The sequence below is a fragment of the Lissotriton vulgaris genome, chromosome 2_1 (assembly GCF_964263255.1).
Source record: "Lissotriton vulgaris chromosome 2_1, aLisVul1.2, whole genome shotgun sequence".
Taxonomy (NCBI): domain Eukaryota; kingdom Metazoa; phylum Chordata; class Amphibia; order Caudata; family Salamandridae; genus Lissotriton; species Lissotriton vulgaris.
The window spans coordinates 1,324,602,495-1,324,628,075 of record NC_141687.1 but is presented as its reverse complement, the minus strand read 5'-3'; the positions used below and the strand labels follow the sequence as shown (position 1 = coordinate 1,324,628,075).

The 25,581-nt window shown below is 43.3% G+C and overlaps 1 protein-coding gene across 6 annotated transcripts in view; it reads right to left on the bottom strand.

Annotated features, from left to right (window-relative positions):
* The window catches only part of KALRN (kalirin RhoGEF kinase), a 1,626,736-nt gene that overhangs the window by 809,261 nt on the left and 791,894 nt on the right, over positions 1–25,581 (bottom strand). For all 6 annotated transcript variants that reach the window (XM_086957084.1, XM_086957086.1, XM_086957088.1 and 3 more), the window contains exon 10: positions 19,642–19,764. In XM_086957084.1, coding sequence (XP_086813210.1) covers positions 19,642–19,764 — 123 coding nt within the window. The remainder of the gene's footprint in view (positions 1–19,641; positions 19,765–25,581) is intronic.

Sequence of the window (25,581 nt, the reverse complement as noted above, 5' to 3'; positions counted from 1 at the left end):
TAGAATCTGGAGAGGTATCCAGTCCACTGACCTCACCCAATTTTCTCCTTCCAGTACATTTCGTGCTCAGACTGGTTTTGTAAAGGATCCAGCAATTCCTCTGAATCTTCCTCAATTCCTAGCCCTTCAAATTAAGGCTGAGGAATCAACCTAGGATCCACAGGTGTCTTTGGTAGGCGTTGATCTGGCACGATTTCAAGTTGTGGTCGAACTCTAGGCACCAGAGACAAATTAAGTGTGGATCCGTCATCAAAAGTGCGCAATGGCAGGCGCCGCACGATTTGAATCCAGAAGTCTTCTTCAACATTGTGGGAAAAAGTACACCCCAAAAATCATCGACAAAACATTGTAAAAAAGCTGTCAAAAAGTGAAAGAGAGTAGCTCTCTTCACGGATCAACGCTAGCTGGCATGGAAAGAAAAGAACTGACATCTGTGTGCCAAAGTGATGTGGACGTCACTTTCGGTGCGGACGATGCGGACTACGTCATGCAGAGACGACCCACACCACCTACTGGCATGCAAGGGTATCGCTCGAGCAAAAGTCTTCCAAATCCAATCTGATGCCTGGGAAATTTTGAGGTAAGGAATCTGCAGCTAGATGTTTTTATCAGATATATCACTTTTCTGCTCTGTTTTTCTAGCAAGCAGAAAGGAGATCTTGATGGCAAAATGTTTATTGTTGCATTCCTTAGGTAATTATAGAAAGTTAGAATCTCTCTAGGTGTCTACACATTTTGAGCTACTGCGCCTCTAAAAAAAAAAAAAATATATATATATATATATATATATATATATATATATTTTTTTTTTTTTTTTTTTTTTTTTACTTGTATTAAACTGATTTCAATATCTTTTTGCAACAAATATCTACCAGCGTTTTTAAGCAAGTATTTCATTTTGGACTGGAGAGTCTATTTTAATTCTACATGTTTGCAAACATACTCTCACTTTCATATAAAAGAGCACCAAGGATTAAAGAGTAGTTTGTGAGAAATGTGATAGTGTGATCATGTATTATGAGGAATAAAGTAACCCCCCAGCCATACTGGGTAAGGATATTGCAAGTATCCTTACAGTGTATGGCAGGGGATACTTTGTCACATCTATGATGAAACTGCCCTACGTGTTAATATTAAAGCACTGTAAGACTTGTAATGTTGACTGGTAAAGTTGATTACAATATTATGGATAGAAAACATAAAATCTCTGATGTGGAGATTAGTATATATACTACATTCGAGAGTTTGTATGGAGCACACATACCAGACAAGGGTTATTTATTGGACACTATCTCTACTTCCTATTAAACATATTAATACCACTGGGTAATATAAAGCATGCAAGTGATGAACCAAGTCAAAAAACATTTGACTCATTGTGGGCCTTCAATTCTTTGAATGATGTGGCAGCTTTCCCTACTTTTAAGTGAGCCAATTAATGTGTGACCCTGAAAATCCCAACTAGACTGCAAATCAGACACTCCTGGCCCAAGGATCTGGATTTAATAACTCCACAGCCAGTTGCAACCACTTTTCAGGATGAAAGGATACCACTGTAAAACAGAAGGAAATGCAGATACTTGTGCAACCTCTTCTGTAAAGTACATGGGCCAACTGCATGCAACCCTGGTGCAATGTGAAGAGGACGACCCTCATTTGCATAAGGCCTGCTTCCAGGAAGCACTTCATTGATAAATCTCACTGAGAAACAAATATCAGGGTGGGCCTGGTTTCTTACTCTGAGAGAGTGTTGTATGGCAGTTCAAGTCAGTCGAATTTGTTGCAGAGATGGAGTGATTGGCAAATGGACCGTGCTCTGCTATAAAGGCACAGATACGCTAAAAATGATGGCATGCTGCTTCGTGGGTAAAAACGTAATGGCCCATGTAGAAAAATGTGCTCAATCACTTGCCTCATATCATAGTAATGTCCATTTATCCAGCCCTGAGTGGAAGACAGCATGTGACAGCCTCTGCCCTTTTTTGTTCAGCTTAAAGGAGGGGCCCTTCTCACTGAGGATGCCTAATGAGGAGCTCATAGGGAACAGCTTCTTGTTTCATGCAAAGGGATCATTGCCTAGCAGTGTGGACTGGCTATTTCTTTTATAATGGCTTTGAATGACTTGCATATGATTGTTTCCATTCTATTCTGCAACAGCACAGAACAGTAAAAGAAGCCTCCTACACTTTCGTAAAGTAACGTTCCATTGCCTCCGACTCTTAGAAGTTCTCATGCAACTTTCCTCAATTTTGTGTGCTTTATATCAAGAAAAACTCATACTTTTGAGAGCTTCCTTTTCTGTAACTTGCTCCCCCCTTTTGTTAACATCTTAATTATCATATATATTAAGAGCTAACATTTACCAAACATCCAACTAGGTCGTTTCCAACTATGAGTTGGTTCATATTTACCAATGACTTGCAATCGTAATTCTAAGTGCAAACCACTGGAAAAAATACCGACTCACAAATGGGAGTGGTAACATATTCGCAAAAGGTAAGGGTTCCAAATGGAAACCCTTGAGACGTCCCAAATGTTTTAACCTTGCCAAAGGACCTCTAGAGTAGAAGCAAGAATAGGATCCAGCAGGCAATTTTAATCCACTAATAATCCCACGTTCTTACTTTAAGTGCTTCGCTAACAAAGTGCGATGAGCACATCCACTCACACTAGGTGAAGTGGGTGTTGATCCGATGATGAGGCATGCCACAGGTGGTACTTATGGGTGAGGACCCCACAAAAATACCCAAGAGATGCCAAGATCACACTAATTCACCTGGGTGCAGATCTAACATTCTCTAGAGATATACTGAGAGTCATAGAGCTGACCTCTTAATCCAACAGGATTTAAGAATAAAGGTTAATCCTCCGTAGAGAAGTTACTACTAATAGTCGGGGAGGCTGAGGGTTCCACCTTATCATAGCTTCTCAATCCCTCTTTTTGTGGATATGTGTCTTTGATTGGAGATTATGCTTTTGTTTAAAGGCATGGCTCCTTCCGTCACACACTTTTCTAGTGCTGGTTAGCTACTGAAATTAATATAACCCTGTACTTCTGGTTCTGCTGAAACGAAAACATGTTTATTACATTAAAATCTCAAGCTACTTCCTCTTGAATTTTTAAACAGATTTGTAGCACAACAATTCTCACAGTTACATGCAAACTCTCCTGCCTTCACTATCCATTAAGCACTCCAGGTATGCTCCATCTAAAAGAATTCTGAGTAAGTACTAGGCACAGAGGCAGTTTAACAACACACTTTGAAAGCTGCAGGGTGGTTGAAATGGTAAGCAGCACTGCTGGGAGGGATCAATGCTCCCTGCTGCTGTTGGGTAATTGCGCGAAAAACACAGCGGAAAATTAGTTTTCCACTGTTTAAGCGCTTATGTTGGGATTAGTATTGGACAAAAAACAGTACATAAAGATAAGGTGTATGCAGCATTGTAGCAAAACATTGCACTTTTCAAACAAACCACAGTCTCCCAACTCAAGAGGTCTTGTTACATCAATCTCAAAAGGATGAAAAGCGGAGTCGACCCATCGGCATTCAAGGTTATAAGTTTCAGGCTAGGCATTGGCAGGATTAAACATCTTCCCTCAAGATATGCAATATGCAAAGATCTGTTCAATGGGTGCATTAGCCAACTGTGTTATCTTATTGGCATCATAATTCTGCACCTGATATGCTCCATCGCTGGATTGACAATCTAAGGAAGATGAATATAAAATCTCGCAAATGTTTGATAATATTTTTGTCTGGCTATTTATTTAAGCTCATTCCTGCTAGAAACCATCCTCAAAGCGGAAGGGTCTCCCCGAGTACACTTAAGACCAGAGCAATATAATGCTGCTTTTGAAAGTACTGATACTTAGCTTGTCATTGGACACTTTTAAAATTCCACCACCTCATTAACCTAAGCCTAGTATTAAAAAACAGACATCAAGACAGTGAGTAAAGATAGGCCACAGGCAGATATTTGCTGGCTTCTAGGAAACTCAGGACCTACAGACCAAAGGCAACATTATCTACTGTGATGCAATCTCTTTGTCTGCTACGGGAGCAGCCTCTAAGGGCCGCGCCTGGTGGCAGTGCACCATATTACATCAAAATAACGCTCTGTACCCACGTGCTTGCGCTGGAAAGTGCAGAATAGGAAGCACACTACAGTTTATAGCTGCGAGTCTGTCTTTCAATGCAGGCGGGCGGTAGCCCTTAAGAGAAGGAGCAGGGATCCACCTGCAGGAAGGTGCAAGTGTTACTGTGTCCACATGTGGGGACTTTCCAGGTGTGGCTCCTGATTGTGCCCCACTTCATATGTTAAGCCCAGTCATTGGGCCTCTGGGCAGCCCGTGTGCCCCGCGCTCAAATTGGTTAAAGCTTTGGCCTAGGAGAAAACACATCCCGTCACTTGCAAGTGGCCAACCTCCCACGAAAATGAGGAAACTCCCCACTGAGATGCGATGCATATTACAGAAGGGCCCGCACAAGTGTCCCTGGATATTGAGTGAGTTAATCAAATTTGTGTCTTCGAAAGCCTGCTAGGGCTGGAGTAGAGCCACTGACATGTCAAGCAAGCACCATTGCTTCTATTCACAGTTGCTGAGAACTTTTTTCCTGGCATTTCGAGGGGAGTGCATTTTGCGTAGCGTTGCTACGTGCTGTGGACCTGCATTTTCACGAAGGGGAACCTTTGCCCCTTAATGCACCGCTGTCCCGGCGTTACAAAGGATGTGGATCTGATATATATATATATATATATATTGAGTGAGTTAATCAAATTTGTGTCTTAGAAAGACTGCTAGGGCTGGAGTAGAGCCACTGACATGTCAAGCAAGCACCACTGCTTCTATTCACAGTTCTCTCCTTGTGTGATAGTTCTGGAGAAGGAATCGTTGTGGTCGCTACAGCCAGTCACACACTGAAGTAATTCCTTCAGTTAAATAAATTGTATAAGTATATATCTACACCTTATTGTCACATGGGTCTGATCAACCATTTCCTCCATCATTAAGAAGGCCTCATAATTCTGAATGGAACCGGTAATGGCGGCCCACCCCATCACAATCACAAATCCTGGGCCTTACACACGGAGAATCTACCAGATAAAAAAAGTAAGTGGAATTTCAAGCTTATATACCAGGGGGGGTAGATGGAATAGCCAGTGCATTTGGTACCGGAGTTATAGATGTCCTTGTAATTCTAATTTCTTAAAATCTAACACTAAATACCCAGTGGCGTAGAGGGTGGGGAGGGGTGGGGGGCAGCGGTCCGCCCCGGGCAGCACGAGTTGTGGGGGCAGCGGCCTCCCCCAGCTGTTACCGTCTGGATGCGCAAATCTGCAGCACAGACCCCCCCCCCCCCCCCCCTCCACACACACACACACACCTTGAAATGTGTGCGCTGCGGGTCGACAATGGGAGGAGGCTAACCAGCACCCCCCCCCCCCCACCGCTTTTGAATGCACCCACAACAGGCGGCATGTACAGGGACCGCCAAAGGGCTAGGCTAAGCCATTGCCAGTACCTAGGCCGTCTCATCCCCGAGTTACCGATGTCCCTAAAATTCGTAACTTGGGGAGGTAACACAGTAAAAATCTGTAGGGGAAAGGCTGGGTCTAGCTAGCATGGTGCGATCGGGGCAGCCGCACCCGACGCAGACCTCGGGGGTGCCGTGTTCAGAAAGAACATGAAATTAAAAAGAACTTTCTGCAGAGTTCCTTATGTGTCGAGCAGTTTTCAGGAAACAATAAAAATGTCAAGATATTTATGGTGATTAATGGTCCTGCTGGAAAGAGATCTAATGTTTAGTGGCTGTTTTCACTCATGACAAAGTAGCGCAGAGAGTTAATCTGCCTGCTGTAAAGGACTTGTACAATGCAAATCATTGAACTGTATTTTATTTCGATCTCGCAGTAGGTTACTGCTTTTGTCACAGAGATCCTTTTGTTACTCGATGTTCATAAATTACAACCCTAATATAGCACAGTGAGCTATGAACTGTCATTAAAAAGCTGCATGCAAACCGCATGGTATATATTTGAGTGTCTTTTTTTCCTCAGTCTTTCACCATCCTCATGTTACTAAAAAGGGTTAAATTTGGGGTAGGAATACATTATTATAAGTAAAGCAACCACTGAGTTAGTGGTTCTCCAGACCAAACATTCGTAAAATATATCGCCTACTGGTATGGGTGACATGTGACTCCTAATCCTCGTTGTCTTGGGTATCATTTCGTACAGACTGAATCCCACACGTATGATTCACTATTTGTGTGCTGTAAAGTGCTCCGACACCCTAAAATGGTATCAGTAACGCTATAAAACAAATGAAATGCATGTGAGAGAGGGGGGCTATGGAGAGACGAGGCGCACTGGTGGAACGTGTTAGCGAGGGAATTCGTGGAGAAGGCACTTTTTGGGGTGGTGGGGGCCAACAAAAATTGTTGCGCTGGTCGCCACCACCGCTAACGCCGGCCCTGGGGACTAGTTGTAACTGTACAGTCCTTAATAGTATAAGGGTTACCGCACGCCTCCATATCATAAAGACATAGGGCTGTCTGTAGTAAATAAGGTTCTTGAATCCAGTATATAAAGTAAATATAATTTATTGTAGATTAATCCAAGTTAAATGATCAATAGGTATAAAGATAAAAGTCCCACCAGGAGCAGATCTTCTCTCGCTCAGCCTGTCTGCCATCAACTGTCTCTACCTAGAGCAGTCAGGTACTTAACATTCTAGTATGACATCAAGCATTCTATTACATGCAGTGGCTAAGCAATGGGGAAATCTAAGTAAGGGAAATGTAAAGCATGAGCAAGATGTAACACTGTCACTTACTTACTTCTAGGGCATGTAGTCTAGAAGCAAAAGTAAAGTCCAAAACTAGAAAATTGAGACAAAGCTTATTATTCACCTCTGCGGTAAAGCTCCCAAGTGAAATACCATAACTCATTTCCATAATCAAATGAGGGACTAAAGTTAGAGAATTCCTGATAGCCCTGTTTAGCTCCATGGATCTTTACATGTTCTGATACTGCCACCTACCGGTCTCTTTCTTCAGTGCGCTCAATGATTCCAAGCTCCTAACAACTTGAATTGCTGGAAAATGTATTAATAATAGCAGCGTTTAATTCTGTGAAGCTAATGAACAGCAATGGACGCGCACCATCTGCAGGTATCCGCCACTTAGAACTAATGCTGCTAGGCTTCGATGGTTCGCCTCGTTAAGTGTCTTTTTCCCCTTACATCAGTGCCGGTGCTTTGCAGTGGTAGATAGGCTGTGTCCAAGGGTTCAATATATTTTCTGTGGGTGATTACTACATGGCTGCGTTGTTGTGCTCGCAAGGTTTCCTGCGCGTCCACGGCGACAGTAGAATGTTTAACAGGCTTCATTCCGTAAAGGAGTCATACAGTAAAGAGAAAAAAAACGTTAGTTGTACCCGCTCCTTTACTGCCAGCATCAGCCGTTCAAAAATGTTATTTGGATTAAGCCGACTGGGATTTTGGGACATACTGTGACCTCAATCACTCAACAGCCAGTTACCGTCACTGGCTCACATGCTCAGTGGTGTAAGAAGCAAGTGTCCTGTGGTCCATAACACAAGAAAAGAAAGTGAAGCCCTTATCCCCACCTCAGATCTGGTAGTTAATTAAATAGGGTCACTAATTGGGGTGTCACTGCACCCGCCGCACTATTGATAGTTCCACATCTGCACATTGTATCATGGGACTTGGGAATCCGTGTACGTGGAAGTGTGAACGTGTAGCAATTTGTTATTTTTGTAATGGAACGCCATAGCTGAAGCACCTTTGGGATAACTATCCAGCACTTTCCTTAATTTCTATTTTCCTTCGACATCCTCATACATTCATATTCATTAAAATATGTTTTTTTCTCTATGTGTTTGTTACTTTATTTCTCATTCAACAGTCAAATCCACACGGGGCAGTGGAAATAAGCGTGCTCGGGGCCTTAAACTTGGCATGAAAAATGGTCCTAGCCCCACTTCAGTAAGTAATCTCTAATCGGGGTGCTGGTGGTTCTTCACAGCCCTGTGCTTTTGTGCCAGTGCACCTGCTGCACCATTGATAGCGGTTTCCCTGACAGGAGACTCCAGGTCCCCAACCCATCTCCATTAGTGTGAAAGTATTTGGTAGGCGCTGGAGATCTGTGTGTGTGACTAGTTCTCAGATTTACATGTCTACCATGAAAGAGAAATAATTGTTCCTCCAAAGAAGACTGTCACATTAGTAGCTTACCTAAGCGCCCCATTAATACCTCACTTCATCACTACAACAGCCAATCACTACAATAGCCAACCTGGCCCAACGGCAGCTGTTCTAACCCATGAACATTCAGTCACTCACCTATATGCTAGCCAGCTCTATGCTGCCATCAGATGGACAAGTAGAAGAACTGCAGGCCACCGATTATGTGGCGCAAAGAGGCTACCTTTTCAGCCACACACAGCGTGCGTCACCATTCATACTGCTGGGGGGGGCCATCGTTTACTTCCTTTAATTCAAACCTAATTACCTCTGGGACCTTAGCAAAATACGTACAAACAATAAGTGCAAGCAAAACCAGACTGACCAGAGATTGTTGTGGCTTGATGGGCAGGGAATGAGTATCAGCAGAGATCAGAACACATAAATAACAAGAAGGTACATTCCAATAAATACAAGCACACAATAAAATCACAACAGAATCCACTTACAACCAGGAACTGGGTGCACAGCTAAACTTAGACACATCTCCTGAAGAAAGATATTTACTGGCAGTAGATTGTCAGAGACATGTGTAAGTCATAGTTTTGTGTACCAAGCAAATATTTTATTAACACCTGATAAATTGAGCAGTGTGGCACTGGCCTTTTGGGCAATCTGTCATTGCAGTATTGACCGGGCCAGTGTGGGCCACCTTTTTATTTGTTGTTAATGACAGGTATCGTGACTGGACCAAAGAAAAGCTCACAATCTTACTCTGTTAAGAGGGCCCCTCTGGCAGTACCAGGCTGCCCAAAAGGCCAGCCCGACACTGAACTTGAGATCTCACCAGAATGAATGATCTCCTGGATTAGAATGTGTTCCATCTAGTTTAAAGAAATAAACCTAGAATTTTGCTTACATCATAATCAGGGACACTGAAATGTTGCGTCAGGCGAGCACCAAAATGTGCACAGGGTTGGCTAAACTATACACCAAGAAAAGGAAAATTATGCAGCATAATGCAGCTCAATTTTTGATAGTGTTGTTTAACTATTTTGCAATTTTTACACATGGTATCTGGGCAAATATTTCACCTCATTAGTACAAGTTTAACAGTCAAACAAAGAAATAAGGAACGAAAAGATGGGCAGTAAACCATTGTGAAGGGCTTTCCACTGTGCATAGTTTTTAGTAACTTTTGAAATGTTTGATCTTAAAACAAAATGTTTTTGTTTTAAAGTCAGCATATTACGCAGCAGATGTTGGATTATGAAGAAAATGCAGCAAATCCATAACTATGGGAACAAAGCTTCAGCCGTAGAATCGCACAGTTCGGTGGCTCTGATCATAAATAATGAATATAAGTAAGGGTGACACAAGTGCATTGGAAATCCTGTCACTTTTGCAGTTTGGATGTAATCCTTGTACCAAACAAACTGCAAAACGTAAGGCAGTATGTTTATACACATACATAAACATAGCTGCCTCGGTTTCAGATTGTTTATGTGTGACATTTTCATAATTTCAGCGTATTTATGAGTGACGTTAAACGACTATGAGTGACACTTTCTCACGAGCAAAATCAAGCAATGAAGATTAGAGAAACCTGTAAATAGCAGAAATTAAACCCATTTGAGCAACAAGAAACTCTAAGATGATCTTAAAACTGCTGTAAGTACCTGAAAATAGAAGAGCCCTAACTTTACAGGAGAGCCTTGTAGTGATAAATGAAAGCCAAATTGCCGGTAAGATGTAACCCATTTATTGAAGTAAAAGAGCAACTACAGAACAGCCAAAATTCTAGACTGCTGAGCACAATTAGTACAGAACTATGAGCAGAGCTGTAACTTACAGGCTCAGAATGATGACGTGGCTCTGACTAAGTAAAAAAAAAATAGGAGATAAATACTTAAGCACTAATGTGAGTGACAGACCGAGCGCCACCACGGTACGGGACAGCTCAGCCATGACGACTCCCACAGCAACCGTGGTCGAGTCATACTAAGCACTTTACATGCAGCTGATGTCTTTGATAACAGTTTTTAGGTCACTGTGCAGATTAGGATTACATTTATGACTTCCAAGTAACAAAAGGATCTCTGTGACAAAAGCATGACCCACCCTGAGCTACTCGCATAAAATACTGTTCTGTGATATGCAGAATACACGTCCTTTGCAGCAGGCATGTTAACCTTCTGTGCTATTGTTGAGTCAAAACTTGCACTAGACAAAACTCTGAACTCTTTTCAGTAGGAACATGATTAATCACCACGTTAGCAAGCACAGCTAGTGCCAGTCTGACATCGGGCCAGCCCTGCCCGCCACAATGACTACCCCTGCACGGGCCTGGCTCCAGATCAGTGCTGACAGACTACACTGTAGCAGGCTGCCAGTGTGGCACCCCCACTTGGTGGTGGTCCGGACTGGGACAGGTTTGATGACGGTCAACAGACCTGAGTATATGTCGCATTACGGCACAGTCTGACTGAGTCACTCAACAAACGTGTTGTGTGAGCTGCTGCGGCCGGTCGCGCTTCTCACAATGACAAACTTGAGTCTGCCACGCAGCCCACTCGCACCGGGCCCGCCCGCCAATGGGTGAAGAGAGCAAGGCTGTTCTCTCCTGGGCGTCTCTCTCTCGGCAGTAGCCATTGGCCATTTTCAAAAATGGATTCAGTCCATCATGTGATGTGACGTCACAGTGAATCTGAATGCATTGCGGTAGGGGTGAATCTTTTTACATTGTAGACTCTCAGCCTGACTAAGCCATCCCAGACGTGAGCTGAGCTAGCTGTCCCCAAGCTTGCCGCAAGCAGCACGGACCGAACGCTGCAACCTGGCTGTCTGACAGTGTAGCCAACAGCGCTCTGGCTTCACAACCGATGTGAAGCCTCAGAAGATTACGCAGCATTTCAGTGCGGTGATTTGGACCACTACACTGAAATACGTTAGTCTAACGCCTGATGCGTGGTACTTGGCAGGGAGACATAAAATATGTAATTGCTTTCTAAACACAGCTTGTGCTCTACAATCTTTTTAACGCATAATACTAAAAGCTGATAGTCTTAACCTGATACCAGACTTAATTATAAAGTTGGAATGAGGCACAACCCGGGGAAGGAAGAGGGATATGGTAACCCTAAATTAATCATTGAAAGGAGTTCTAAGAGACAAGTCCTAAATTGTCATGAAATATTGCCAATAAACGTCTGAAAATTGTACCATGACTTCTTCCAGAGGAACAGGAAAGTTGTATTATTAACACAGCAGAGTAACATATGTATAAACAATACCTACGTTATTTTGGTCATGGACTAAGGTTAATTATTTCAGAAGAAGTTATTATTAGACAATATACGTCTCGACGCGATGAAAAACGGCAAAAACCCAAAAAATGAATCGTCTCTGCATTCGATGTCTAGGTCAGATTTAAGGGAGGAGAAGGACTGGGAAATACATCATTTAGATGGAGGAAGGAAAAGCCGTGCACCAAGTACACAAGCATATGCATCCTTCAAGAAAATATAGAGCAGGTCTCAAGCCCAGATGTCAACAATTATGGTACATCACCTCTCCCTGAGGTCCCACCTCAAACTTCCAAGACTGAGAATATCATTATACAGCCCACTTGACATCAAGTAGTTCATCAACAGCTACGCAAGAACATCTCTGGCGGTTGTTTTAACGTTGGCGCTAAAGCATTCACATTTCTGTAGATAGGGTCCTTAAAATCCCTCATCATGAAAAAAAAAAATCGGCCAGCGCTTGAATGAGTTAGAGTTTGTTTTCATCCAGTTTTAACAAAGCCATGTCCCACAGCTGCCTAAAGTGAATTTGGAAAACAGAATATGTGCACACGTGTTTCATGCTACTTGTTTGTTTAGACAAGTAAGACGTTTTTGCTCAATTATTTTTGGTAAGCATAGTACTCCTGGTTTAAAGTTAAAGCACTTCAAAAATAAATTCTGATGAGGAGAATTTTTCAAATCTGCTTCCGTAAAATAATTGACAAACGAATAATAGTGCAATTATCATCTCGTCATAGATTGAGTTGAAACTAAGCCTGTCCACGCCGAGCCACGCCTGTGTGCATTTGGAGGGTTTAGTGAGCAGACATGTGCTGTGCTCAATTAACGCAGGTGAGGAAGTGACACTCATTTTTGAAAGTCGTGACTTATTTTTTATCCTCAGACTTTGACCAGGATCACGAGAGAGAAGGAATGAAAAAAAATCTACAATTGTGAGGGAAAGTGACAAGAAGTGTCTGGTGGTAGAAGGGAAAAGGTACGAGATTGAAAGTACAAAGCTTAGGGATCCTGCAGCTTTGGCATTAGGCAGTGACAGTGGTGGGCTAACAAGACAAAAGAAACGTAACTTACTCTAGCTTATGTCTGTAAATGAAGTCCTGGAGATCAGGGTTTTCAATTCAGGTCCAATTCACAGAACTTTTCTGTCTTTTAGTGCGGCTTTCTCCCTATGCATTCTTGAACTAACTTCAGTAAGTCACAACTTCTTATGGGAAATGTATATATATTTTTTTCATGTCGGACCCTTCCTGATTGCAAACGCATGGGTTCAACTACCTGTCCCTCATTACTCACCAAACAAAACAAAATATTGTTTCAACATAATCCAATTATGTACTTTTTTACCTTTTAGGAGTAACCCAGATAGAAGCCACAGACACATGCATATGGGTGCAGGGCAATGTGCCACCACCTACAATTCAGAAAGGCAACAAAAACTTGGAAGACTGAACCTCCTAAAATCTAGATCTTGGATAAAGTGCACTTTGACGTACAGATCAAAATCCTACAGGCTTTGTCACAGCAACACCATCCGTTATGCCAACAATCTCAATGCATACACAAAACTACTGGATAACATCCCACAAGCTCCTCACAACCGGTGACATCTCAACCTAATGTGCTGCTGTGTCTATCCTTACATTATTCCCTAACTACCCACCTGTACTATTAACCTCACAGAGCACCTCTAGTCTACCCTCAAACAACATTAACTTCACCCGACGTTTCCCATTTCTTTATCGGTCTAATGGAAACCAACACCCTTTGAATCATGCACTAGAAGGTACATAGGAACCCGATAAAAAGCTAAGCACTTCAATGAGTTCCGGGACTACAAAATACTGTACAAAAGGTACTTCTGGAGCAGCTGCTTATCTATCAATCTAAAGCATTTAAGCCTTGCAAAGAAGTGGACATCAATATAGAAATAACCAGACAAGAGAATACAATTTGTTAATATTGATGTAGATGTATGCAATGATACGTGTATGTACAAAAATTAAATTGAATCACTGTTGTCAAAATTCCCCCATATGATCTCTCCATCAACCCAGAGTCAGGAATATGTGGTCAGGCAGTCCCTGTGCCCTAGGCCTGAAGCTAATGATTGACAGATCGCAGGAGGGGCGACACGTAACCATCAAGACAAACACGCGAACAGGAAAAACCCAGATTAGTCCCACCACAATAGTTCTGGGAGATTGGACCCCAAAAGAAGGACATGGCTAGAGGGGCGCACGTTTCCAAAACACCCTAAAGTTAGATGTCACATGAAGTTAAGGACACTCAGTCAATTAGGACATAGCACCCACTACACACACAGTGATCACTGGCCCTCATTGTGTCCATGCAAGGTTGAGACCCACCTGCATTTGTCATCAGCTGGGAGAAATGTATGGCTTCATGACCAGATCCACATTCCACCCTCATCTATGAATTGTTTTATGATGCTTCAAGAAATGTATAATAAGCATTGGAATAGCCAATTGGTCTCACTTTTGGGACCTTATAAGTGTTTAGCCATGCAACAGTTGATGTTGTTGAACCAAGGATATTGTGCTGCATAGGGGCGAGCTGTGAACCTGATAAGTGTTAGGACAGTGCGTGGGGCAGGGGGGGTAAGCACGGCCAGCTTTGAACCTGATGATAATAGTTAGAACAGAGCGAGACAGGGGGATAAGCACAGCGAGCTTTGAACCTGACGAGTAAAGTGTTAGGACAGAGTGGGGGCAGGGGGATAAGCACGGCGAGCTTTGAACCCAATCATAAGTGTTAGGACAGAGCGGGGGGCAAGCGCGGTGAGGTTTGAACCAGATGATAATTGTTAATGCAGAGCGGAGGGCATAGGGGTAAGCATGGCGAGCTTTGAACCTGATGATAAGTGTTAGGACAGGGCAGGGGTGTGCGCACGGAAAGCTTTGAACCTGATGATAATTGTTAGGACAGAGCGCGGGAAGCACGGGGCACTTTGAACCTGATGATAAGTGTAAGGACAGATGGGGTGCAGGGGGATAATCACTGCGAGCTCTGAACCTGATGATAAGTGTTAGGACAGTGCGTGGGCAGGGGGATAAGCACGGCGAGCTTTGAGCCTGATGATAAGTGTTAGGACAGAGCAGGGGCAGAGGGGGTAAGCAGGGCGAATTTTGAACCTAATGATCAAAATTAGGACAGAGCGGGGGGGGGCAGGGGGGTAAGCACGGCGAGCTTCGAACCTGATGATAAGTGTAAGGACAGAGCGGGGGCGGGGGGGGGGGGGGGGGTAAGCACGGCTAGCTTTAAACCTGATGATAAGTGTTAGGACAGAGTGGGTGGCAGAGGGGGTAAGCAGGGCGAGCTTTGAACCTGATGATCAGTGTTAGGACAGAGCGGGGGGCAGGGGAGTAAGCACGGCGAGCTTTGAACCTGATGATCAGTTTTAGGATAGAGCAGGGAGCAGGGGGGTAAGCACGCTGAGCTTTGAACCTGATGATCAGTGTTAGGACAGAGCGGGGGCAGGGGGGGGTAAGCACGGCGAGCTTTGAACCTGATGATAAGCGTTAGGACAGAGCGGGGGCACAGGGCTAAGCACGGCGAGCTTTGAACCTGATGATAAGTGTTAGGACAGAGCGGGGGCAGGGGGGTAAGCACGGCAAGCTTTGAACCTGATGATAAGTGTTAGGACAGAGAGGGGGCAAGGGGGTAAGCACGGAGAGCTTTGAACCTGATGATCAGTGCTAGGACAGAGCGGGGGCAGGGGGTAGGCACGGCGAGCTTTGAACCTGATGATAAGTGTTAGGACAGAGCGGGGGGCAGGGGGGTAAGTACAGCAAGCTTTGAACCTGATGATAACTGTTAGGACAGAGCGAGGGCAGAGGGGATAAGCAAGGCAAGCTTTGACCCTGATGATATGTGTTAGGACAGAGTGGGGGCAGCGGGATTAAGCAAGGTGAGCTCTGAACCTGAGGATAAGTGTTAGGACATAGCAGGGGCAGGGGGGTAAGCATGGCGAGCTTTGAACCTGATGATCAGTGTTAGGACAGAGCGGGGGCAGGGGGGTAAGCACGGCGAGCTTCGAACCTGATGATAAGTGGTAGGACAGAGCGGGGCCGGGGGGTAAGCACGGCGAGCTTTGAACCTGATGATCAGTGTTAGGACAGAGCAGTAGGCAGGGGGGGGGGTAAGCACAGCAAGCTTTGAACCTGATAAGTGTTAGGACAGAGCAGGGGCAGAGGGGGTAAGCACGGCGAGCTTTGAACCTGATGATAAGTGTTAGGACAGAGTGGGTGGTAGAGGGGGTAAGCACTACGTATTGTGGGAATGCACTACGTATTACAGGTAAATTGGCCACTTCTATGACATACCTAAAGCTGCTGGTTGAGTAGCTTGCAATGGACCCAGCCTCCCTTCCACTCCCCTCTAAAAAAGGGAGGGGGGAGAAGGAGGAGAGAAGAGCTGCAGAGCGAAGCTGCTGGCAGACTCTGACCTTGAAGACTAGAGGTGGGAGCCAGAGAAGCGAGCAGCTCAGAGTAGAGAGGGAGACAGGGACACTTGTTTTCAAGAAATAAAATGCACTGTTCATGCCCTATTAACAAACTTCCATGGCATGAACAATGGTGAGGCTTTCAAACAGGAGCAGTTTCACTCCTCCCTGTCCAAAGGGAGGGGTCGAGAGGGGAAAGAGCAAGCTGGAGAAGGTCCGTGTTGGGTTGTTTTCAACTTTGGAGAATGGAATGCAGAGCGAGGAGAGAACAGCCAGGGCCTGTGGCCCATGACGAGAGAGGAAAGTCATATGGCACCTCTGCTTGTGTGCCCGCGCACATGCAAGCAAACTCTAGACCACAGTGGTAGCATTTTCTGAAGCCCTTACTAAAAGTCTCGCCAGAGCACAGCACATGTCCTGCTCTAGGTTCGACCTAAAAAGCAGTCCAAAACTATTGTACTTCGAGTCAGTCCTTAGACCCGTTTCTGCATGCTACACTCCCAGCCCTAGTGTTTGATTAAACCAACTGTTCCTATTTTGTAAACGCCTCTTGTCTTTATTTTTTAAAGTAAAGTCATATTTGAGCAACAAATCCAATTAGGCTCCACATTGCAAAATGTGACATATCAGTGTGACACGCTACTTGCATTTAAGTTTCTTGTCCACTAAAGGAAGATTAGGCTTTTTTAAAAGGGTTTTATGTAAGGATTCATGAAATCGTATTGCTGTTTTGATGCACACGTCAAGCAAGTTTTGCTACTTGATTGGTAAATTAATACTCATACCTATGATCAGGGCCAGTATGCTCACTTGTGAGATAGACTAGATCATTTAGTTATCAAGACTTGTCAATTTTCTTTATTTTGTGAACAGCTTCTGGTTACAATTCAGTACTCCATGAAATCCTGATATTTCGAAGCAGATTCTGATCTATTACTACCTTTATTGAATTCCTCGCCTTTACTTGTGTAATTGTGGATTTCCAATATTTGGGTCCCTTTGCAATTCCCAAGTTTTCCGATGATCACATTTTTGAATGGCATAGGAGGTTTGAAATGAAATTCTCTGTATCCCTAACTCGGGTCCCAATTTGCTCCACAGTCTTCTTTAATCAGTGCTTATAGAGAGGGAGGTGGTAGGTCTGTACAGCTTTTCCTTCCCTATTTCGAAAAAAGCTGTATAACAGCTTTGTACCGATATGCATCCCCCTCATTCTCTTTTTCTACAGCTTGGTGTCAGCTATCACTTGCAGCTTGCATGTCAGGATAAGGGTGTAAAAGCGTAGGGGACAATGCATGCGGCAGGTCTATCCTGTACCTGGGTAAGAAGCAGAGGTTGTTCCTCCATTAGGGTGGAGGAGCGTCGCCCCACTGCTTTCTCGCAGTACGAGAGGCACAAAACATAAAATGGTAAAACTACCATTTTATGTTTCTGCTTCTCGGGGGCAGGTGGGTGGGCGGTTTGGGGAGGAGTGGCTTGCCCAATGTTGTGGGCCCTGACTGTTTGGTCCACCCTCTGGGGCCGACCAAACCAGTCATGCGCACTCTCCCTTTTCTCCATGTAGTCTGCATGAAGCCTACATGGAGAAAATGGTCTCCCCATAGGCGCCAGACTGGGCGTTGTCCCCACCAATCACATCGCTGCCATTGGAGCGCTGTGATTGGCTTAGGGGAGGGGAGGGAGGCTGCCTGCTTTCTATTCAGTAGGAGAGCAGGAAAACGGTCCCAGCCAGGAGCTGCGATATCGCAGGACCCGGGAAGGTACGTTTATTTTTCAATATTATTTAACACCCCCATCCTCCCCCCGCGCGAACCCCCACCCACGAGTCATGCCGGCCGCTTTGGCACAGTTATGGTGATATAATAAAAGCTTGGTAACACATCTACATCTGCTCTACACGTTAGACCTATAAGATTTTATGAGCATGCAATGAAACCAGATGGCAGCACGTTGCCACATATATAAAGACCAGATATTTTATATGCACGAGAGGCCGCGGGTATAATCTTGTCCACCACTACAGCATCTCACTGAGAGGAGAGGGGGCTTGTCTCAAGAAGCATCTGACAAGTTGGAATCAATGCTGCTGACTACCAGCCTGCTGCTAGCCCTGAAACATGAATGACTTTAGGAGGGAGTTGTTAAGGGTCATCATTAGCCTACTTTTTTTTTAACTGTGATACATACACTGGTACATCTTTATCATACAATCCTTTCCCTTCTTATAACGGACTTTATGGTTTTGTATTTCTTCTCAGAACCTCTGGTGCAAACGTGTACATCCTCGATAGCCTCCTCTATGGTAAGCTGCAGTCCTTTCTCTTCCTTTTGGAAATGTATTCTCTAGAGTGGGCCACTAAGATACCTTGGTTACTGCCTGTGCAGGCCATTGTTGGGCACGCCTCTGACTTATCACACTGTTCAAGAATCATTAGTAGTGGAACAGACATTGTTTTTATTTTATTTGCCCAAAGAAATACATTTCAGTAATTGTTTTCGTCAAAGTTTTGGATCGAACAATCTCTATTGCATACTTGAGGTCTTCAACTTCTGTTGCCATTTGTGAAATTATATTTTTTACACTGTTGCCATGCAACTGCGCTCTTGCTGATGGCTGTGTGGATTTCAGAACAAAATGTAAGGATACTTATCGTCTTTAATGTAAATAATTTGATGGATTAATCAAAACATGCACACTCAAAAATGTTTGCCAAGGAATTCATAAACATGTTTTAATTTTACAGCTGCCCCCTTACTTGATAAAATAAAGGAAAATTAGTTTTAACCCCTTCTGTCAGAATTATCACTATGTATTTTATGGGAGACTAATGTTTCACAAAACTAAATTAATAAATTATTCCGTTAAAAAAAATTGCAACCAAGAAGTTGTATCTCTATTTTATTACAACCGTGTTTCAGACTGTTGGCTTGAAGCCAGGCTGCAGGGGCGGTCAGCGCATCTGGCTTGATGAAAAATTGATGGGATTGTTTCGAAGCATGTACATACCTTTACCTTTGTGTGGTGAGAGCATAGGGATGCAAGAATATATTTTATTCAAGGAGAAGCTTTAAAACAGCCTCTACATGAATATTAAATGGGGAGCAGAGAATGAGAATCAAATGGAACGCCAACACAACAATTAAAAAAGGTGAAAGGAACAAGGTAATCGAACCCACTCTCTTTTCCTGCCCTATGAGGGACGAGTATAAAGTTGAAGCTGACCTGTGTACCACTTATTCCATAATCTCGACAAGAACGATAAAGCCCACAGTATCAAAAGCCACAAATAACTCCGGCAGAACAGACATGGAACCTGGGATGGAATACACACTAGCCACATCAGATTATTTTACACCTCTCCTCATTTTTCGAATCCCCTTTGAAAAATAAAATCAGCACAGATAAAACACTGACATCATTAGTAGAAATGTGACCTGAAGAGACATTTAAATACAGAATGAGGATGCACGCCAATGTTTTTAGTTTAAACTTAGGATAGTCACGTGCATAATACCGAAGAGGAACCTGTTCAGTTTAAAGATAACATCGGTTAGCATTAGACTATTAAGTGTGTGGGTATGCACGCGCTTAAAAATAAGCATGCAAATTCTATCCGAAGTGACCTTCAAAGAGCGAGAAATATATGGGTCCGGTGTCCTACCTGGGCAACTTCTTCGAAGTCATCGTGTCTTTTCTGGAGCGCCCGGGCTCGATGAAGCGACTTCCCCACTCCAGTGTGTTTACTCAGAAATGCTTCTCCGTGGTTTTCAATCCAGTCCAGGACCTGCAGGGGGCAATGGCATTTCCAATTGATTACTTTGTTCATACTTTTAGTTTCTAATTACAGACTGATGCCAATGGAGCCGATACACAGTTTCCAGGAACGCTGTCAGTTTGTGTAAAAGCAACTTGATGTTGGCTTGTGATAAATATGGTGGCACTTGGTACAATGATCGCTTTCTCTTTGTATTGAGGCCTAAGAGGCTGAAATTGAACAATTGATGCTTATTTGCATATTTGACTGCAGGATTGCTAAATCTGATGTAAATTAAGATTAGTAATTGATTGGCATTTCCTAAAATCCGGAATACAATGACTACACCAAGCCCACTTTTTAGCTTAGTATGAATCCCAATGAGCTTTTAGATGCATTCAGTAATTTCACTGATAAGACAGCATGTATGATTGCACATTCGACCTCCGTCAAAGAAACTCCTATTACACCCAATGAAAGTCCCCTAGCATTAAAGTACAAAAAAAACTCAGTCTTCCTTGAATCCAGGTACGTCAAAAGAGGAGGACAAAGGGGGCATAATGCCTCAGGCCCGGCCGTTCATTAGCGAAGCACACTTGCTGTAAATATTAATTTGCCGACTTAAAAGTAAATGAAGAGGCAGCTAAGCATGGATATATGCCAGTAAATGGCAGTAGATTCTAGACCTGCCATGATTTTCCTACTTTCCCTGGACAATACGTTTGGTATATACAGAAGCATGTTGTCCAGATCCCTCAAAAAACTTCAGACATACCTGAAAAAGTCTAAAATGTACCTTGATGGCAAGATACATTGGTCACTAGCACACTATACCACTACAAGGCACCAGGACATAACACATCGCACAACACCACATCCATTGTCCATTCTCACATATCCTCCCATTTAGCCTTAGAGCACCACCAATTAATACTTCCATAAATTGTCCTTTGACATTGCCAACTGTCTTTACCTCTCCCTGCGAAAACATCAAATACCCTTGCTCAAAGTGATCCAATATGATGCAGCCAGATAAAAACATGAAAATATACCCTTGGACACCATACTGAATGAACCTGGCGCTCGTACAACTAAAAACGTATCCACTGTACAACCTGCAATGCAAACGTAGGTAAAAGCGGTGTACTTCCATGGAACACGCTGAAGTCAGCCATCTCTTTCACAAAAGCCTGGAAACTCTGGTTGGCTGAATTGTGGATGCACACATTCAAAGTCAAAACCCTCCATGATGTTATTCCGTTGACAGAATTGGGCTGTTACTGTTTCAACAGATACACACATAGGCATGTCGTCATTTTCTTCATAAGGTCATCGATTCGTTCATCCACCGGCCTCCAAACATCTAGATTCGATAAGATCAGAGCTAAATGCAAACCCCCCCTTGAAAACATAAGAGGAATGTGACAATACAAGGCGTTTGTCAGAGATGGTTTTAGTCTTAACAATTGCGAAAATGTTTTTGGAAGCAAGAGAGACCTAACACAAGTACACAACTCACCCAACCACAGCTATTAAGCAATTACTGGAAAAAAAAGCATTTTCAGACACCAAACGGTCAAACTTAACCATCACCATGGCAACTGAAATGCTCACAAGCTGAGCAGCCATTCTGAACGTATCATTTTCACCACAAGTGAAAATTGAGGATGACCGCATCAAATGCAGCGTGAATCTTGGAATGGTCACAAATATGTTTTCAAAATATTTACAGCAGCACATGCAATGCACACTATATACAAACAGAAGCAACGGTTGACATGAAGCAAGGTCAAGTCGCACACTTGAAGCTGGCTCTATAACACACATAAAGCAGCCCTGAGAGTCAGCAAGCTATCTAGCTCTAGCTACATATCACCCCATTGGTTAAATGCACAACCAAAAAAACACAGTCAAACCATGTTCATCCACTGTCCACAGATACTCAGGGCTTGCAAAGGAAGACATCTCTGAACTAATGTAGTACCTACTACCCTTTTGGTTTGGTTACTATTAGACATTTAGTTTCAATGTACAGATACGCTTTAAGGCTGGATATCACTGTACATGCACAACAATATTAATGCAAAATTAATTTCTCCTGGATCTGTGTCAGGTAAAGACGCCACATCCACTGTTGTTGCAGAAGGGGGAGTAGGGGGGACAGAGAGGTGGATTCTGTGACTACATCTCCTTAGGACATTGGGATCCTCTCTAACCCAGTGTGCCCCTTCTAGGGATGAGCAAATTATACAACACCGCTTAGCTTGTCTACAGTCTTAGCTCCCTTTAAGAGTAAAATATTTTTTTAAAAATGCTAATTTAACTAGTGTAGGCACAGTTATACAATTATTTAATTTAATTACTATCAGTCAGAATATTAAAATGGGTAGTGGTGCTTGTAAGATATGATCGGCCTGGCTGTTCGACTTAAGTACGTAAAATTTGTGTGTATTTTAATAACAGATTATTTTTAATGCTTTACCTTTTTGTTACTTTGATCCTTGGGTCATGTGAAGAGTGAGGTTGTATTTGTGACGAGGTGTCACGTGAATTCTATTTGAGTTTGAAAATAACGTTCTTTAATGTAAAAAAAAAATACATCTGGTTGCTGGTGTCTGAATGGAAACATTTAATTAAAATGTCGTACTTTATTAGGTCGCAAGGGCAATTTCTATAATCAATTCCGAGTGGCTTAAGGCCAGTGCAGAACGAATGATGTCGCACTGCATCAAGGTGTATCCGAATGGCCAAGCTGAAATGAATCTATGTCAGACTTTAATGACATCCACCCAGGAAACAATAATTAGCAATGTTTGTAAGTGCGAATTGTTGGAATAGTCAGCGGTCATTTGACAATTTGGCAAGTTATTGGCCACTGCAAGAGACAATCCATTGTATTTCGGTTAAGTCCTCTCTTTCATCATAGAAACCTGGTACATCTGTCTAGGTGCCAACGATAAAGAGTATCAATAACACATCTAGCCCATAAATCTCACGTGCATTTTTTTTTTTTACCGCAAATTCAGATGAAGAGAAATGAAAAACCTTAAGTGGCTGTTTCACAATTCTGCATCTACAAACGTTTTCTTCTTCTTTATAAGGAATTAAATTACTTTGTGTAAACCTCACAATGAAAGGAAAACCGATATGGTTCTTCAAAGGGTGGACTATCATCTAAAACGAGGAATCAATACAGATTGATCAAAACGTGGGGGACCGAATAAAGAGAGCAAATACGCTCAACATTTTCAGAGTGTCCGAATATGAAATATTAAATGTTTATTTGCAAAAATGAATTTCAACCTGTCCCTCAGTGAACCTGCCATTGAACCTCCAGATCTTTTGAAAGTACATAGTCCATAGTTAAGGTAAATAGCTCAACACATTTAGCTTTATGAATTGTTATACAGTGAGGTTATTGTAGTATAGCAGGAGAAATACAGCCAGACATAAATATTGTGACCTTTTCGTTTATTAGCACCCAATTTCATTTAACATGTGCTATCTTTATTATTAAGCCTCTGTTGATTTTTTTTTTTGCATTGGGCTTGTTTTGGTCATATGCAATTATTTTGGGATTCTTTCCAAAGGGCGGGTCAATGCACAGAACTCACAAAATGAGAGCTATAAAACATTGTGTTTTTTAAAGGAACAAAGAAAAGACATGCAGCAATAAAACAGCACAAAAAAGCCCCCAAAATTATCGAAGAAACAACTTGTTTCAAAGTTTTGGAAGAACTCCGTTAATATTTGCATTAACATCACACCCCTCATTCTCGGGGACCAATCTACCCAGCTGAGGCTATGCCAAACACACAACTGGATGCCAGAGGCCAAGAACCAAACTGCCCCCCCATGTTTTTCTATCCCTGGAGAAAGCGTTTGATGCAGTACACTGGCCATTCTTAGAAAGCACATTGATTTGGGCCTAAATATAGGAACTGGATATCAATACTCTATTGAGAACCAATAGCTGCTGTCAAGAGTTACTGGTATGTTGTCTTCTGAAATTCCTATTGGCCAGGTGTCCCGACAGGGATGTCCTCTTATCTCCCTTCTTTTTGCTCTCACAGTGGAATCCCTGGCTTGTCAAATCAGAGTACACCCTGACATCCAAGGCTTCCAGACCAGGGAGGCTGAAAGCATAGACAAAAAGATTTCACACTATGCAGATGACATCCTGCTATACATTACCGAACCCTTGACCACCATTCCTATCCAGTTCCATATATTAGAGGAGTTTGGGTGGCATTCTGGAAACAAAATTAATTGGGACAGATATATGATACATTCTCTGAGCTTTGGGTGGGACTGTCCCTCCCTGCCTGAGAATCTGAAAGTTAGCCTGGAGGGTTTTGAATATCTTGGAATATTCATGACACCCCATTGAGATGTATGCCATCGCCACAGCCTTGGGAGGGTAGTGTCCAACTTCCAGAGAGACACTGAGTGTTGGAAAGAACAGCCCATATTGTTACTAGGATGTGCAGCCTCTTTAAAATTATGACATTACCACAATTATTGCATGCCCTTCAGAACACATTTCCCACTCCTGGGGTCCACCATCTCTGATATTAATTGAGATGTGTGATCTCTCCTGTGGCAGGGTGGGCATCTTAGGATTGCGCACAAGACCCTGCAGTGAAATCCCTCCAATGGTGGGATAGCCCTTCCCAATAGAGAGACCTATTACTGGCTGGTACACTTGATCCCCATTAATGACTGGGTGCATAAACCACAAGACCACTCTACATACAGATTAGTGAGGGGTACTCTAGCCCTCTGCACTCACCTACACTTTCTCTAAGGCGGTAAAGGAGTTTGAAGCCTACTCCCGCAACCCAGATCTCCCTGAGGGTGTGTGAGAGGGCAACAAGAGTCGTGGGGTGGGTCTGTAAAATCACAAGAGAGACACCGCTGTGGAAGGGGACATGGCTGTGTGAGATTGGCAAATTGCAGACCTTTGGGGCATGGGATTTGATTGAAATTTCCACCATTGAAACGTGGGGAGCTTAAATCTCTGGTAACATTCTGTATAAAATATACCCTACATCAATCCCAGATATTTAAAAATGCGCAGCTAAGACAAGCAAGGCTGGCTGAGGGCCTGGCGGATACTGAGATACCGGAGTACACGCCACGTTGCCCCCTTCCCCGGCCATTTCTGTACCCGGAGAACACCATAACCCATTTACAAGGAGGGGGGCCGCAGCCCCCAGGGCTAGCTCCTGTTATGTCCCGAGACGCCCACCCTTGGGACACAGCATTTTCCCTGCCTGCATTGGTGCTGGCAGGAAAACCTCCATTTGCTCTCACTTGGTGGGAGCAATTTAAAGCTTTGTGGAAAACTGTGGACTCTTGTTGGATAAAGGGGCAGGTGAGGTTCCATCCTGCCCAGTCACTCACACACCCATAGAGCCAATCTCACATCCACTCACAGACCCACGCAGACACTCACACACCCACAATCACTCACACACCCACTCACTGAACTACATCGCCACTCTCACGCCCACTCACAGTCACATACAGCCTCTCACACACACTCACAGACCCGTACAGCCACTCAAACACCCACACAGCTACTCACATATCCCCTCAAACCCATACATCCATGGCAGGGGCAGGAATTATAGTTACCTTAGGGAAAAAGTTATAGTTACTTGAGAAAACTAGATCTATAACTGCCACATTTTTATTTATTTATTTATTCAGGTTTTGTGTGTGTAAAATCTGAACCCAACTATAACATTCCTGTAACCCATTGGTTTTTTGGTGACTTTTGAAAGTTGTTTCTTATTACATTTCCTAACTATAATATCCCTGTAACATTTGTTTTTGAACAAT